This window comes from Sceloporus occidentalis, unplaced genomic scaffold (genome assembly GCF_023333645.1).
Source record: "Sceloporus occidentalis isolate IW3139 unplaced genomic scaffold, rSceOcc1.0.p SCAF_6, whole genome shotgun sequence".
NCBI classification, from domain to species: domain Eukaryota; kingdom Metazoa; phylum Chordata; class Lepidosauria; order Squamata; family Phrynosomatidae; genus Sceloporus; species Sceloporus occidentalis.
The window spans coordinates 139,326,256-139,343,760 of NW_028316986.1; the positions used below are offsets into that span (position 1 = coordinate 139,326,256).

At 40.4% G+C, this 17,505-nt stretch overlaps 1 protein-coding gene across 3 annotated transcripts in view; it reads right to left on the minus strand.

Annotated features, from left to right (window-relative positions):
* Positions 1 to 17,505, minus strand: part of CSMD1 (CUB and Sushi multiple domains 1) — a 1,238,710-nt gene that overhangs the window by 252,563 nt on the left and 968,642 nt on the right. For all 3 annotated transcript variants that reach the window (XM_089531085.1, XM_089531084.1, XM_089531086.1), the window contains exon 24: positions 4,802 to 4,993. In XM_089531085.1, the coding sequence (XP_089387211.1) occupies positions 4,802 to 4,993 (192 nt within the window). The remainder of the gene's footprint in view (positions 1 to 4,801; positions 4,994 to 17,505) is intronic.

A 17,505-nucleotide genomic window follows, 5' to 3' on the forward strand; every position in this document is an offset into this window, starting at 1 on the left:
GTTCATAAGGTGAAATGAACCTGGCGAAATGACTAATGGTCAATTGCATTGCCACAATGATTAAAGGAAGTTGGAATGTCTTTATGGGGTCTAGTAGTTCATCTTAATTTTGCAAATAGATATTTGGAACTTGAAACACTAATTCCAGTGTAATGGAAAAGATGGAAAATAATCTTATGCATGTTTGGCACCTACTGTGTTCAATGAGGTAAGTGGATGTTAGATTGCCAATTTAAAGAGGTAATTAAAAAGCTCTCAGTCAATCTGACTTTGAAAACAATCAACAGCTGAGATCAAAAGCAAGGTAACACAATGGAGTACTATTTTTATGATTTAAACAAGAACTTGGAAGACAAAATGAAAATAATTCAGACTAGATCATGTGCTGCTTATATAGGTGAGGGGCCTCTGGCTATAGGAGGCTCTGGGACCAGCTGTCTAGCTCTGGGTGGCAGTAAAAGAGGGCGGGCGCCTGGCTCCCCATAAGGAGACACCGGCAGCGGCAAAAGGTTTAATAATAATAATAATAATAATAATAATACTATTTATTTATATCCTGACTCTCTGTGCAACACAACTGGGGCAGATTACACGTTAAAATATACAATCTCATATCCCAATAACACCCCCCCTAAAATAACTCCCTTCTTCTTCCTTCTTCTTGGGCTCTGCCCAGCAGCCAAGGGTGAAGGAGCGACTGCACCAGGAGCAGCAAGTGCCATTGTGTTCAATGGTGACACGGCTGCGTCACCACTGAAGTCAATGGGACTTAAGCATCTGTGAATTTTGGCATCCACGGGGGGGATCTGAAATGGATAAACCACGGATACAGAGGGCCCACTGTATATTTACTGTATCTGACATGAACCAATGTTGAAACTTTCCTGGAGAAGAATAAGAATAAGAAAAAACTCCCTGTTACAGCCAAATTAATTCAACAGCAGTAGAAGATTATTGCATATGATTTTTCCCATCTTAACCCCGCCAAGATACATGCACATTTAACTGACAATTTTCTCATTCTTGAAAATCTGCAGGATAAGTCTGGGTTGCATACAAGATGCATACGCCCAGCCACAGGAGAATGCGGTAAGACCCATCACTGACAGTTTAATTTGTGTGTCAGGATTAAGATGGGATAAGTCACATGCAATAATTGCCTACGTCTGTGTGCAGTTTTAGAAAGTTAGCCATGCAGGGGTGAGATAAATAGCTTCCTGCTGGATAATGTTTGGTATACAATGTTCCACTTCTATATGGTTAATGGCTAACAAATCCTGGCCATTCTAAAATGGCATTACATTTTCTATTTTTAAGTGTATTAAAAAACAACAACAACAACAATAACAAAAAACGTCCACACAAATATCCCACTTCACATGAACTTATTTTTAGAAATACATTTTGGGTTTATTGTACAAGACAGAATCATAGACTTGAAAGAGACCACAAGGGCCATCCAGTTCAACCCCCTGCCATACAGAAATACACAATCAAAGCATTCCTGACAGATGCCCATCAAGCCTCTGTTGAAACACCTCCAGAGGAGGAGACTCCACCACACTCCACGGGAGTGTGGTCCACTATCTAACAGCTCTTAACTTCAGGAATTTCTTCCTAATCTTTAGGTGAAATCTCTTTTCCTGTAGCTTGATTCCATTTCTTGTCTGTGAAGCAGCAGAAAACAAGCTTGCTCCATCCTCAATATGATACCCCTTCAAATATTTAAACATGGCTGTCGTGTCACCCCTAAACCTTCTCTTCTCCAGGATAAGCGTATCCAGCTCCCAAAATCTCTCTTCAGAGGGCATGGTTTCCAGACCTTTCATCATTTTGTCACCCTCCTTTGGACATGCTCTAGTTTGTCCACATCCTTCTTAAATTGTGGTGCCTAGAACTGGACATGGTATTCCAAGTGAAGTCTGACCAAAGCAGAATAGAATGGTACTATTACTTTCTTTAGTGAAGACACTATACTCTTACTTATGCAGCCTAGAATTCATAGAACCATAGAGTTGGAAGAGACCTCAAGGGCCATCAAATCCAATCCCCTACCATGCAAGAATACACAATCAAAGCACCCCGACAGATGGCCATCCAGCCACTGTTTAAAAACCTCCAAAGAAGGAGACTCCACCACACTACAAAGGAGTGTGTTCCAAGATGCACTGGCTTTCTTCTCTGCTACATCATACTCTTAACTCATGTTCAGCTTGTGGTCTAGTAAGACTCCTAGATTCCTTTTGCAGGTACTGACATCAAGCCAGGTGCCACCCATTCTATAACTCTGCATATCATTTTTACTGCCCAAATGTAGTATCCTACATTTCTCCCAGCTGAAATTCATTTTGTTAGTTTTGGCCCAACTCTCTAATCTGTTAATGTCAGTTTGAATGCTGATCTAGTCCTCTGGGGTATTAGCTACCCCTCCTAATTTGGTGCCATGTACAAATTTGATGAGTATGCCATCAATTCCATCATCAAAATCACTGATAAAGATATTGAATAGCACTGGGCCCAGGATAGAACCCTGTGGCACAACAACGGTCACTTCTCTTCAAGATAAAGAGGAGCCATTGCTAAGCACACTTTGGATTCAGCTGGTCACCCAATTACAAATCCATCTAACAGTTGCATTGTCTAGCCCACATTTTACTACAGTAGGTTTTTTCCTCACAAGGATACAATGGGGGAACTTGTCAAAGGCCTTATTGGAATCGAGTTATGCTACACCCACAGCTACTAAGCTTGTGACTTTACCAAAACGAGAGAGATAAGTTTAGTCTGGCATGAATTTGAAAAATCCATGCTGACTTTTAATAACCCCAGCATTCCTTTCTAAGTGCTTACAGACTGCCTGCTTAATTATTTGCTCTAGAATCTTTCCTGGTATTGATGTCAAGCTGACCGGGTGCTAATTTGGGGGGCCTTCTCCCCCCCCCCCCTTTTTGAATATGTGTCAGCCACATTGCCCCCAACAAGCTGGGTACTCATTTTACCAACCTACAAAAGGATGGAAGGCTGAGTTGACCTTGGAGACCTCTTCTAGGATCGAACTTATAATGTTGTGGCTGCAGTACCAGCATTTAACCACTGTGCCACCAGGGCTCTTGTTGTTGTTGTTCTTTTAAACCAGCATAAGATGACTGGAGGGTATCTTTATAATGTAAGGTGTAAGGAGAGAAGAATATTTTCATGTCCAATTAATTTCTTTTTCACACATCAAAATTATAGCACTTTGATACCACTTTAACTTTCATGGCTAGATCCTGCGGAATTCTGGGATGCATAGTTTGATGATGCACTAGAGGCCACTAGCAGATAATTCTAAATATCTCATGAAACTACAGATTCCAGGATTTTATAGGATGGTACCATGGTGTCAAAGTGTTATAACTGTGGTGTTAAAAGAGAGCAATGGGAGAAAGAACAGAAAGATGAAAGGGCCATCTTCTGTAATTAATCCAATACATTATCAGATTATTCTTCCTTCTAAAACTGATTATTGTGTCAGCGAGCAAATCACACTCTATACTATAACAGTCCATTTTTGTAACAATATGATGGAAAATAAGTCCTTTTTGCTTGATGGAGAGCTTTTATTGTTGCATTCAATTACATGTTCATGTATTACGTGAAAGCAAAAAGGACCTATTTTAGGTGTTAGTCAGAATCCAGGGTTAATTTGCAGCTGGCAAATTAAGGTAGCACAACTTTCATGGCATGTACAAGTGCTGAGTCTGAAAGCATGACTGTAAGTACAGATGAAATATACAAGGAGATTTAATTAACTTTGGCTTCTTCTACCTAGAAAATTCCCTTAAATTACATTGAAAGGGCAATGAAGCTCAAACTACACAAAGTTTCTCTACTCACCTAACTTTCTTCCACACAGACAAAGCCTGTCAGAGCCAGGCTTCTTCTGTTTAAAAAAAGAAAAGAAAACCCCAGAGCAAAAACTACAAGAACTGTACTTAATGCATTCATTAGGCAGAGGGCAGAAAAGATTTGGAATGCTATAGAGTTAATGACTACAAAGTAATATACTCATTTATTAAACATGTCTGTTTCTGGGCTCAGAAAAGGGACATGGGATTCTGAGTAAGGATGCTCATGAAATTCTCCTGAGCCAGGTTTGAAAACAAAATGTTAGAGGTTTGTAAAGGGCCACCTAAAAAGAAAGCCATGCCCCACAAGGAGTGCTGTTCAGTGTTCACCTTTGCTTTTATCTCATGTGACCATAACTTCCAATGGGGAAACCAACCCTACAGGGCTGAATTTGAAAGAATGAGGTCCAAATGCATCCTCTCATCATGAATGACCATGGTTCACCCTCAGCTTTAATGACCAGCTTCTGGATACCATCCCTGGTTCTTCTCCTGCTGTATTTTACCCCAGTCCCTCCTCTAGCAATTCAAAGTAACTATGAAGATTCCTGTTTAGGAAAAAATGTCAGAAAGATTTTCCAAAAGAAGCTACAAGAATTTATGTGGCTTGAATCCACAGATGCCTACGCTGACTATCATACACCTGCAGAAATATTCAGGGCTGAACATTAGAATTTATACTTAAACAAAAGATGTTTTAAGAAAAGCCTAAGGCATTTTAGTAAGACTAGCAGCATTTATCAATGATTGTTCACACATCTCTAGTTTCAATGTGTGTATGTGCATAGTAACAAAGTGAGTTAGATGGAGTGCCATTTCAGAACACTGTTTTCAAATAAAGTGACAATGAATAATCCACAAAGAAAGATATTGCACTTTAAATACTTTTCCATAACAATATTCTCTTATATTACCTATACAAGTAGGCAAAGGTTTATCCCAAACTCTTCGATCTCCACTTAGGCAGGTAATAATATTACTACCATGCATCATGTAGCCTGGATTGCAACTGTATAAAATAACAGTGTCTGTGTAATGTCCTTCATCACGGATCTTGTAGCCATAATTTGGTGTTCCAGGATCCTCACATTTCACTAAATCAAAACCTGCAAAGAAAATGAAAATATAAAAACAAACTTTTAAACTGATTGAATCATATGTTGAGTTACCCACCTACTTGTCACTTCGCTTCATCCTCAATAACTGAGATAATCCCCCAACAAAGGGCTGTTATTGGAAGTTGTAGAATTGTTAAGGAAAGTGACAAACAGCTAAGCCTTTGGTCAAGAATGGATCTGTGGCCATTATGATTTGAATTAAAGAAAAAACACAACATATTTTGAACTTACTATGTTTCAGATATTGTCATAATATCACCATGAGTCCCAGATTTGGAGAAAAGATGGGGTATAAATAAAGATTAATACTACTACTACTACAATAACGTAACATAAAAATGAATAAAGAATAATTAAGAAATTTGGTTTAGAATGCACTGTGCCATGCTATACTTCTTTGAAATTTTTATTGATTTTTAAAGGAAATGTTTACACAAAGAAAAATAGAACAAAAACATTAATATTAACATTAGCATTGTTTATATAGGACAGTAAGTTTGTTTTCAGAGAGCCATTGTGGTATAGTATTGTGTAACCCAAGAGCCAGCCCTCCATCACCTCTCTGTGACCCTGATATCAATTTAAGACCAGAAAAGATGTTTCAGGAAAGTAGCCAAGCATGGGCTCACTGGCACAAGAAACCAGCTATGCCAGGTTGAAGCAGATAGCTCACCCCGGGAGAAGCCCAAGGCGCCAAGCCATGATGGGATCTCTAAAGATCGGAATCAGCATAAACCCTAGACTATGGGGAGGTGATAGTGAGCTAGACAAGGAAGCTGCTTGCACATCATTGACAAAGAGAGTTTATTTCTGGGAATGAAATGCTTTTTGTCTGAGAAAATTTACACCGATTGTCCAATTGTTACTGCATAGCCCAACCATTCTTCTCCTCTGGAAAAATAATTTAGCAATGAGATAATGCAGTCATCCCGAAAAAACTGCCCTAGGACATGATTTTGTGTATAAATGTAGGTACTTTGGCATTAGCAATTGGGACAGAGCCCCATCTAACTTCTGCTAGATTCCTCAATAAACCAACCACCCACACTTGCTGTGGTGGCTATTGAGCCATCTCCATTCTGGGAGCCCTCAGATTGGTTCAGGAAAGTAGTATCACTTCTTAGCAACCTTCAACATCACTATTTCCCCCACCTCTGCTTCATTAGTTCTCGTGTGTGTACATGAGGCAGTGTGTATGTGTTCTTTATTTGACTAATATAATTATGGGGTCATGCAGACTGACAGCCTGGAGTGGCCTAAGGCTGCTCCAGCCTCGGTCACCCCCCCAATCTGTGTGGGAATTTGGTGCCAGCATGGATCAGCTCCAATCTGGTCTGCTGCTACGGTCCCAAACGGGTTGTTGGCAAAGAGTGGTCTTTCCCTGCTCCTTTTAGTTCTTGGTTTACCCATGTGAGCACACTCTCCACACAGCTTTCAGCCACTCTGGGGGTGTGTGTCATCTCCCAAGGCAGACAGAAGCTGCTCTTTTCTGCCTGTCTGTTTCAGGCCTAAGGAACCTTATTTGGAATTGGCTGTGGAGTTCTGTGGAGTTTGGAAACATTGTCCCAGCCAAGATATACTTTTATCTGAGCTATCAAAACTCCCATATATATATTTGTGGGTGCCATCTCAGTAACCTAGCATTTTGAGTAACAGTTTGAGTGCTGGACTACAACTCAAGATCAGAGTTCAATTCCACACTTGGCTATGAAAAACCACTGAGTGATCTTGGGCGAGACACACACTCGCAGCCCCAGTAAGCCCCATGAAAGGTTTGCCATTGGTTGCCAAACATTAGAAATGACTTAACGGCACAGTATAACAAACTTTGTTTTCATGCTACTGAATGAAAGAAAAGGAGAAAGAAATATAAAATTGAACTGTATATCTTCAGTTCAATATATTGTCAACAATTTGCACTAGTGAACACTTACTTTTCTCTATGCTGGCTCAATGTAAGTCCGGTTACAGACCGGCACTTGGAACGTCCGCAGGACGTCCCATTTTAAAAAAGGGGCGTCTCTTCTAGACGCCCCTGGCTCTAATACGGACTCTGTCCGTACAATATGGCGCCGGCCGTTCCACACGGCCGGCACCATCTTTACGTATCAGACGCTGTGCGTCCGAATGTGTCGCGGCGCCTGTGACGTCGCGAGTGCGCCAGCGGCGCCTCGCAATGTCATTAGGGCGCCGCAGAAAGAAGCTCCATTTTGGAGCTTCTTTTTTGCTCCGCAAGGGAACCGCGCGGTGTGGCTGCGACGGCTCCCTTACTGAGAAAACGGCGGCGGCGGCAGACCGCCTCAAAGCAGCGGTCTATAACCTGCCCCCATGTCATTAAAAAGCTCCATATGTGAAACTATTTTCTTGTTATGCTCAAAATAGCATTCCACAAACTAATGTAGAATGACAAACAGTAAGAAGTTATTCCAGACAGTAAAGTGTCCAAAGAATTGATATAGTTAAAAACCAGGAACCATAGCACAGTGATATTATCAGTTGTTTGCCTCATACTTGTGCTATTAACATTGTCAGTTACTTCATCAGTAAGAGCCACATGCCAAACTCTTTACCACTATCAACTGATAGATGAAGCAGTTGTGTCCCCTCCAGTGCTGTACCAATTCTATCCTAGATGCCAAACAAAGGCCTTTATCACACTAGGGGAGATCCTGTGCGAAAAATGGGAATTAAACATGACTTAAAGTACATTTGAATTTAAACCAAACTTGCAAATTTGGTTAGTTTATCATACTAGGGACTGCCCAAGAGAAATAACGCGAAGTTAATCCGAACGCAAAGCAGAGAAAAACAGCAGCTTTTTTACTTTCGGGTTGTTCTGAAAGTAAAAAGCTGCCGGTTTTCTTCACTTTGCTTTTGGATTAACTTCGTGTTATTTCACATTAACTGCAACGCTGTGTGATAAACTTTGGACATTCCTGGGTTTTCTTTGGTTTAAATTTAGTTTAACTCCCGCTTTCCCACAGAATCTTGCTAGTGTGATAAACTCCCAAAGGAGTACTTGCTATGCTACATAGAAGCATAGGGAGCTATGCAGAGTCTATGTGACTTCCGAGTGATAATAAATGGGCTAAATCAGACTAAGTTCTCTATGACATCAATGGTGCTGTTTACCTATACATAGTTTAGACATGCATTTTTATACTCAAATACTGCATGCATGTCTGAGAGTGTTGGTGGTGAGACAGAGATGCCTAGTGGCCAGGGAAAAGGGATGGCCAAAGTGAGACAAACTATCTGAGAGATTCTACATTCCTGGTTTGCAAAACAAGGAGGTATGAACCACACCTGGACAATTTTTTGAGGAGCCACCTAATAATATTTACTGTCTATTTTTCTGTTCAACCAATTCAGTATTTGAGACAGGTTGAAACATTTCTCTCTCTCTCTCTCTCTCTCTTCCCCCCCCCTCCCCTTCCCCCCTCCATTTTATATTTCAGCCTGTCTCAAGTCATACATAGTGGAATAGTAAAATAGACAGTAACAGCCTCTGGGGATCTGGGGAAGGCAATGGCAAACCTCCTCTGAACAAATCTTGCCAAGAATACACTGTGATAGGTTCACATTCGGGTTGCCATGTCGGAAATGACATGAAGGCATACAACAACAACAGCAACAAAATACTATTAAGTGAATCCTTTTAAAATGTGGAGGGGTGAGTGTATGTGGTATATTTCCAAAGACCACAACTTACAGTCAACGTTATGCATGCAAGAGCCTGCACATATTCAGGGGATTCTTTTTTGATCAACCCCCCCCCCCCCTTGTCAACAGAATTATCATCTAATTTGTTCCGCATCGGAAGAGGTCCGAAAACTCAGCTGTAGTGAGGTGGTGAGGGAAGAATCTTCAGAAACAAGCCTCCAATGCAGCACTTTAAAAAAATAAAGTTGAAAGTGCTTCTGTGTGTATGGATCCACTCTGTATACTTCCTTGGACTAGGGCCAAAGAGTGTGCCTAAAAACAAGCAAGCATTTCAAAATCTGTGATCTGTAATTCAAATGACTGCAATCTGAACTTGCTGTGGACTCTCAGCAACAGTTGTCAATCACAGAGACATGAAAACATGATGCATCTGTTCATTGGTGCAGGTGGCTTGATAAGAATGTAAAATTCTCGCTCAGAAAACCCACTGATTGATGAGAAGGCAGGTCATATTTGAGTGTTATTAAGCAAGATTAGACACTGTTTGCTGTGTACAAAGAGGAAACATTTCCTTCCAATGCATAGACAGTGACACACTATATGTCACAGGCATATGCAACTGCTTGACAAAAGCTATTAATAGAAAAAAATACCTCAATTTTATCAATACAGCTAGCTTTAAAAGATTTAACGTACGTGGCCAGCCCACGAGGCTGAATCTTCACTAACAGAATTGCATGTCTTTGCAATTTTATCTTGTCACCAGGAAAAAAGGAATAATAATGAAATAAAATGATGCAGTTCCCTGTCAGAAAAGAGCAGATGCTTAACAATATACTTGGATGCTAATCATTTTATATTGGATATGTGAGAAGGAATGTATTTAAAAATCCAAAAGCTGAAGCCACAAAAACTTTGCTACTGTCGCTGTTAGCAACATTTAATTTTGGAATATGAAAATAATATTCAGAAAATATCCTGAGAGATGAAAGCAAATCCAGTAACTCCACAGACAGATGACAAAATAGGGGATTCAGGGTTTTCTTCACTGATGTAATGTGTTCTTCCTTTGCACCCTTCCTGCCTTAAAACAAAGCATGGCAAGGAAGAGAGGACTCTGACTGAAGTGTTTTAGCTATCATCCTTAATACAGAAGGAGCTATAATGAGCAAATGCTTGATGCTTTAAGTTCACGATGAACAAATATAATGCAAAGTGAGACAATATTGTTGTTGTTGTGTGCATTTCCAATGTATGGCAATCCTAAGGCAATCTTATCACAGGGTTTTCAGGGGGATATTTTGCTTTTTCTGAGGCTGAGACTATGTGAATTGTCCAAAGTTACAGTGGGTTGCCATGGTGAAGCAGGGATTCAAACCTTGATATCCAGAATCCAACATCCAAACCACCACAAAACACTACACTTTCTGTCATGAGACAATATTACAGCTTCTTTTACAGTATTTCAAGTAAATGTTGAACAGCATGTGGGACACAGAACCCTGTGGGACTCTAGAGGCCAATGGAAAGGGAGTTGAAGAGATGTCCCCCAGCGTCACCTTCTGAATTTGCCTCTCCAAGAAAGACCTGAACAATTGCATAACAGTTCCCCAAGTCCCATTCCAGAGAGGCATCCCAGAAGGGTCAATGGTATGAAAAGCTACAAAAAGGTCCAGCAGAACCAACAGGGACACACTCCCCCTGTCCAGTTCCCTGCATCCCATATCCAAGCCTGAAACCAGACTGAATGGGTCTATAAAATCCATCTCATCTTGAAACCCCTGGAGCTGAAAGACCACCGTATGCTCCAGAAACTTGCCCAAGAATGGAATATTAGAGACTGGCTGATAGTTGTGAAGTCGAAGGCTTTCATGGCTGGCATCAATGGCTTTTAAAAATGTCTCAGGCTATAATCCTGTTCCTATTTACCTAGGATTAAGTCTCATTGATCCCATTGAGATTTATGTTTGAGACAGTAGGTGTATGAATGCAACATTAATATTGCTCTACAGAAGGGGTGATCTGCTCTTGAAGTAAAAATAAAGACAAAACAAAACAAAACAAAACAAAACGCAAATTCTCTTTCAAAGTAGACAGTAAAATCTATCCTAATCTTCAACTTCTCAAAATTGAGTTTCTTTACTACAGAAGTATGCAGTCCTAGACAGACAGACAGACAGACAAAGATTAGTAAATCAAAAGGAAGGGAGTGGAGAGAAGACAAGTAGGAAGGCAAAGTCTTACAATATCTGGTTTATGCATGTTTCAAATAATATCAGAACTGAAGGGAAGAGAAAAACATGTTTTCAAAGCAGGAATATTACTTTGCTTTACTGATTCTGTTATGGGGGAAAGAGGTGGGAATTCGAATTTGTGTGTCTTTAAGAAAGACTAAGACTGCATCCACACTGCAGAAATAATCTGGTTTGACACCACTTAAATTGCCATGTCTTAATGCTATGGAAGTCTGGGAATGGTAGTCTGTTGTGGCACCAGAGTGGTGTTCTTTCTTTCTTCTGACTTCTCCTGAGTTAATGCAGTGCAAACTACTTTTGAACTTTGAAATCAGTTTGCAGCAATGACACTAAATTGAGGAGGAAGGGGGAAAGTGGGAAGAAGGTGGAGAAACATGGACATTTTAAAAGCAGCTCAGAAAGTGAGACAGTAGAAGATCAATTGGGACCAGAATCACCAAACTGGGGCAGTTGGATGGGGGTGTGACATTGTAATCTTGAGCCTTCCAACAGTTTGTTTGTCTAGGGGGAAAAGTTGTCATGAACATGAGTAATTTGGTTTCTTTATCAATGTTCTTGCCATGTGATTTATAATATAATAATACTTTTAAAGGCAAAGTTGGGGGGGGGGGCAAGGTGGAGAGCATCCAAATGGTTTAGTGAAGCATGTTTTCTTTTACATGCATATTGAAACTGTATCTTATGGATATGACAGCAACACTTTTGATTCCATTTATACAGATCTGCTTCTCAAAGTTACATTTGAATGGGGTCCAGAAGTTTTACATCTTAATTAAAGTGCAGGATTAACATATTCAAGTAGATTATATGAGGTCTCAAAATTGCTGGCAGTATTTTATTTTCAGTGAGTAAAGGACTAAAGATTTTTTGACACCACAGGGCATATTTAAGAATTACATTTTTTCCAGTGGTGAAAGCAAGATAAAATACTCCTGTTGGCAGTCCATTTTTCCAAAAAAATAAATAAATAAATAAAAAATTAATGCCTTGAAGGCAAAAATCTGTTAAGCCATTTTTTTAAATATAATTTTTCAGAGGATTGTAGTATATTACTTGAATATCACGCAAATCTTTGCAATGAACATTTGATTGTTTTCAAACATTTTGGAGATTATCACATCAGCGCTTACTCCACAGTAAATCACCTCTAAAATGTTGAAGCGTGTGTGTGTGAAAGTCTGGTGCGCTTCCTCAAAGTCAGGGAATCATCGGCTCCCCTCCAGCATCACTAAATCATTTGGGGAGAGGGAATTTCTTCTGAATAAAAATTTTCATTTTCACATATGTGCGCTTCCTCAACATTTTAGAGGCAATTTACAAGCACTTAAATGCTAGTCTGATAATTTTATTTATTTCAAATATATAGCCAAATAGAGGTGGAAAAAAAATCTTAATTTTACAAAGAAGGGACAGTAAAAAGACTGTTTAATTTATTACTGCAATATGTGTGATACCTCTACGCCTAAAGGTCCATCTAACACTTTATTATATTTACTTATTTCACTTTGTGGATCTTTAAAAAAAATCAAAATGGCTCATAGCCAAACATAAAAAAACCCATTTGTTTTCTGATTTAGTACTGTGTGGCCGTGCAGATTATGACACTACTAGTTCAATTGTGTTTATATATTGTTTTGTTTCAAGTTCCTTCTTTTACTTCTCACTATATTTTGTGCCTGTATTTCTTATTGCTTGCCACCTGACGTATTATTCTCAGTGTGCTTCTAAAGGCAAGGGTAGCCAGGCAGGCAGCAGAAAATGTTAGTACCTTCCTCTAAAGTTGACAAAATCTTCTGGCTGCTTTGAAAACTTTCAAGTCAGTCCCAACTGTGGAGATGCCTGAAGCTATTTCATCCTCTCTCCACAGCAACTACAGATGTCATGGCAAGGCAAATTTTAATTGGAAAGAAATATCAGGAAATTATAGAAAGACACAGTACTCGCAGAGGTAAAACAGGATTTACTCGTTCTGGTGCACAGAAACAAGGGTACAAATACATGGCTTCCTTTCTTTATCAAGATATGTGTCTTTTTTTTATACTTGGAAATCAAAGACCTTCCAAGTTTTTTGAGAAGGGGATAGCCAAAAGGCTTGGGATTTCTTTATGTGGGTTTTCCTCTGGACACATGCAGGCTGTACTATTTGGAGTGCATGTCTGGAACTATAGAGGTGGCTGCAATATATGAAAAAGGGGAAAGAATAACTACACTTCCTGGAGATTTTAGGACACAATTTACTACAAATTCCCCAATATTCAGTTTGTGACAAGTATTCAACTGAAAATGGCATATTTGCTCTCCTCTCACACAAATTGTGAGGTGTGACCTGTACTCAAAAATAGTTAATGGATTTGCTGACAAGCTAATAAGCTGAATTTCAAAACAAGCTGAAGGAACCGGTGTTTAAATAGCTGTTATGACCAGCCAAGTGGAGGACTCGGAGGACAAGGAGGAAGCTGTGGCTCCTCAGGTGCAAGGGGAGATTGAGGCTATACCAGGTCCCAGTTCTGCCCTGTCAGACCCCAGTCTTGATCTTCCAGCCCCAGTGGTTGAGGCTCAGCCAGGCTCTAGCTCTGGAGAGCCCCCTCCAGAGGCTCAACAGTTGAGTGTGGCTCCTGATGAAGAACCAAGCATGCAGGTCCCTTCCTTTAAGGAAAGAAGAGCTGAGAGTGCTTGCGTGCATCGGTCCAGGAGGATTGCAGAAAGGCAATCTACAAACAAGCTACAGCTGGCACCAGGGAGAGCGTCTCTTATTTAACCAGCTGGGGGACGCTAACTTGGTGCCAGAGTTTATTGCAAGATCCTTTGGTGTGACTGCTGCCGGCACTGGCTCTGTGTATCCTGAACCCTTGTTGCTTTGACTCTTTGACTTCAGAACGCACTGGACTACTGCTACCTTTTGGCTGCCCTGACCTTGAACCGAACTGACTACCATGACCTCTGATATCCTGACTTTGGCTTGTGGTTTGCTCTCTCTCTCTCTCTCTCTGCAAGGTCTGTAGACTATTTTCCAGCTGCATAGGTAGCTTCCTTGCTGAGCCATCCTTATCGGCGGTTGTGTGTGTGTGTGTGTGTGTGTGCTGGCCGCAGTCCAGGACAATAGCAGACAAACACTTTTCAAAGTGTTGGACTCTCTCTCTCTCTCTCTGTATGTGTGTATGTATGTATGTATGTATGTGTTTGTGTATGCTTAGGTGGGTGGGTAGGTGCATATACTGTACTTTGGCTTTGTTTAAAGCAGCAAATGGTCTTCTCTTGGCTCTGCCCACATATCCTGAGTACTTGAAATATCTAAAAAAGGACATTTCGATGTATCACCCTCAAAGTAGGCATGATGGTGGATGACATGGACCCCAAAATAACTAACTATGAGCCTGAACAGACAGGCCAAAATAAAGCTGCTTTGGGTCACTTTGGAGGTATGCTGTTTAAATGCTGCATGCATCCTAAGAGGCCGAAAGCCACGCCAAAGCTACGCTCCAGTCCTAAGGACTAGAGTGTAGCTTCGGCGCAGCTTTTGGCCTCTTTAAATGTGTGTGTGTCATTTAAACAGCATACCTCCAAAGTGACCTGAAGCAACTTTCTTTTGGCCTGTCTGTTCAGGCCCTAATATGTTGGTTGCTGTTTTGTGTATTCAAGTTGTTTCTGACTTATGGTGACCCTAAGGCAGACTTACCATGGGCTTTTCTCAGCAAGTTTCTTCAGAGGGGGTTTGCCATTGCTATCCTCTGAGGGTAAGAGAGTGTGACTTGCCCAAGGTCACTCAATGGCTTTACATGACCAAACCACAATTCAAACCCTGATCCTGAGGATCATGATTTAACACTCAAACTACTACACCATACTGGCTGTCAAAGCTAACCATATAGACAGAATTAAATCTTCAGTACTTTCCATATCTACTATTTCAATTCCTTTGCCACCAGTAAAACTTCTTTTTACCAACCATTCATTCAGTACTGTATTTACTTACAGAAAGTAATGCAAGTAGAATATCCCCCCCCCCCCCGGGGATATGGAATATTTTGAGATGTCTGGACTTTCTACAAGGGGTACTTGGAGACCTCACCATGTTTACACTAATAAATTTGGGCTACTCAGCTTTCTAAAATGTGAAGAAATTTAAAGAACATTTCAACCAGACTAGTTCTAACAGTGAATGGGTGAAGCTGGAGGTCAAATTCTCAGTAAAAGTATGGTCATCAAAGTTTAATTTCTATACTTAAGTAACTAGAGGGACCTGCTTGAGACCCAAAACAGCTATATGCAGAATTTAAAGGAATAACAATTTTCTGCCCTTGAAAATGCACAAAAGAGTTGTTAACCCTCTTCCCCATAGTGTTAGTCTTATTACCATGCATACACGGACTCCTCGCAAACTTCTCATTTTAATGAGATGTAATGGCTAGTGGACCAAAACCAATGCCCATTACATTATTATTGTGAGAAAGTCCTGAAATTCCCCAAGAGAATTCCCTCAATCTCTTCAAAGATGAACAGGGCAGTGGGTATATATGTGCTAATTACTTTATCTGTGGCATGAATTCTGTGCTACCATGAGACCATGCTTTTTAATACTTATTGGTAAAATAATGATCAATGTTTGCAGTTTTTACATTTCTATTCACCCCACAGATTACATCCTCCAATGATCTGTTCATGAATGCATGTATATAATAATATGCCAACTGAGAAACCACTTTACAAATCAGATGATTTCTGCACTACAATCACACCATGCTTCTTAATACTTATTGTTAAAATAATGATCAGTGTTTGCAGTTTTTGCATTTCTATTCACCCCACAGATTTCAGCTGTTTATGCAAAAATGTTTATAATAATATGCCAACCGAGAAATCACTTCACCAATCTGATGAAGTAAGCTGCGGTCCAGCTAAGCTTATGTCAATCAAAATGTATTAGTTTTGAACATCCCACAAGATTCCTGCCCCCTAAAACAGATAATCGAGGCTAGCCCCTTCATGCAAAAACATACTAGTATAGCATTAGTAATAATAATTAGCACCACATTAGTAGTTTCCCAGTGTCAACCAGATTTGTGGTAGATTGACTTGTAGTATCAGTGACCAACTTCCAGAGGTCACTAGGGCCATAGACCCCATGAGACCTCAGAGGTCCACAGCTGCCCCCTGCTGTACCACACATCTCACTTTTTTTCACACTAACACCCCTCTCATGCCCTCTGTGGGCATGAGGGAATTTCCAACTTCTACAGAATATAGACAGGAGAGGTGGAAGAAGTGGGAGCCATTTTGTTGGGCTCTTGTCCTTTCTGGCTAATTAAAAAAGCAAGAGAGGCACTGGCTTAGTGTATAGAAGGAGTGTCAGTGCTCCAGTAAAATGAATGCATTCCATAATGCCTAAAGGATGTGGTTGTAAAAACATTTTTGAGAAAAAGCTCTCCCTGGATCCTATCAGAGTGGACACCTACCAGCCAGTTTCCAAAATCCCTTTGCTGGGAAAGATACTAGAGCATGTGATAGCCTCTCTGCTCCAGGAATTCCTGGATAAAATGGATTATTTAGATCTATTTCAGTCTGGTTTCAAGCCTAGCTATGGAACAAAGATAGTTTGTTTGGTTTCTTTGGTGGATGGCTTATGCAAGGAGCAGGACAGTGGGAGTGTGTCCCTGCTGGTTCTTTCTGGATTTATCATCAGTTTTCAGTACCATCAACCATGGTGTCCTTCTGGGTCACCTTGCTGGGATGGGCCTTGCAGCCACTCTTTTGCAGTGACTCTGTTCCTTCCTGGAGGGGTGATCCCAGAAGGTGGTACTGGTGAATACTTGTTTGACCTCTTGGCTTTTGGCCTCTGTTCTGTCCCCTGTGCTATTTAACATACATATGAAACCACTCAGAGAAGTTATCATGAGTTTTAACATTCTGTGACATCAGTAGGAAGATGAAATCCAACTATATGACACTCTCTTCCAATTCATTCCAAGAAAGGTAAACTGGTACCTCACATCAATAGTGAACTGGATAGAAGATGAACAAATTAAAACTTAATGAAAACAAGAGGGAGTGATTACTGATCAGTCAAAGGACCAATGGGTAAATGGGATGCATTGTCTGCTGGATGGGGTTACACTCCCCATGAAGATGAGGATTCATACTTTGAGTGAAATATGAAAGATATATGGTAAGAGATGTGGGGTTGCATTGCCATCATTTTAAGAAAAAGATGGGTTTCCTGACATGGATGGGAATGCACTGTTTCATCCCTGGCACTGTATGGCGAGCAGCTGTGGGAGGGTACAGTTATCACTTGCATATCAGGGAAAAGAATTTCAGGGAATAGTTTGTTTTTTGTTGGGAGAATAGTGTAGGAAAAAAAATAATCAATGCCCCTCCACAGCATCTCCAGACCATTGAAACAGGAGTTGCATCTGCTGTTAATAAAAACAAATGCCTAAAATATATTTCTTGCCTTGTTGAGTTCTGCCATTAGATTAGTGAATCCTGGATTAAAGGCCAAGCATTCCCATTGTGTGTGTGTGTGTGTTTCATTTTCAACATGTTGCCTTGATTATATCTTTAAAAGGTGGGTTTATTGATGCT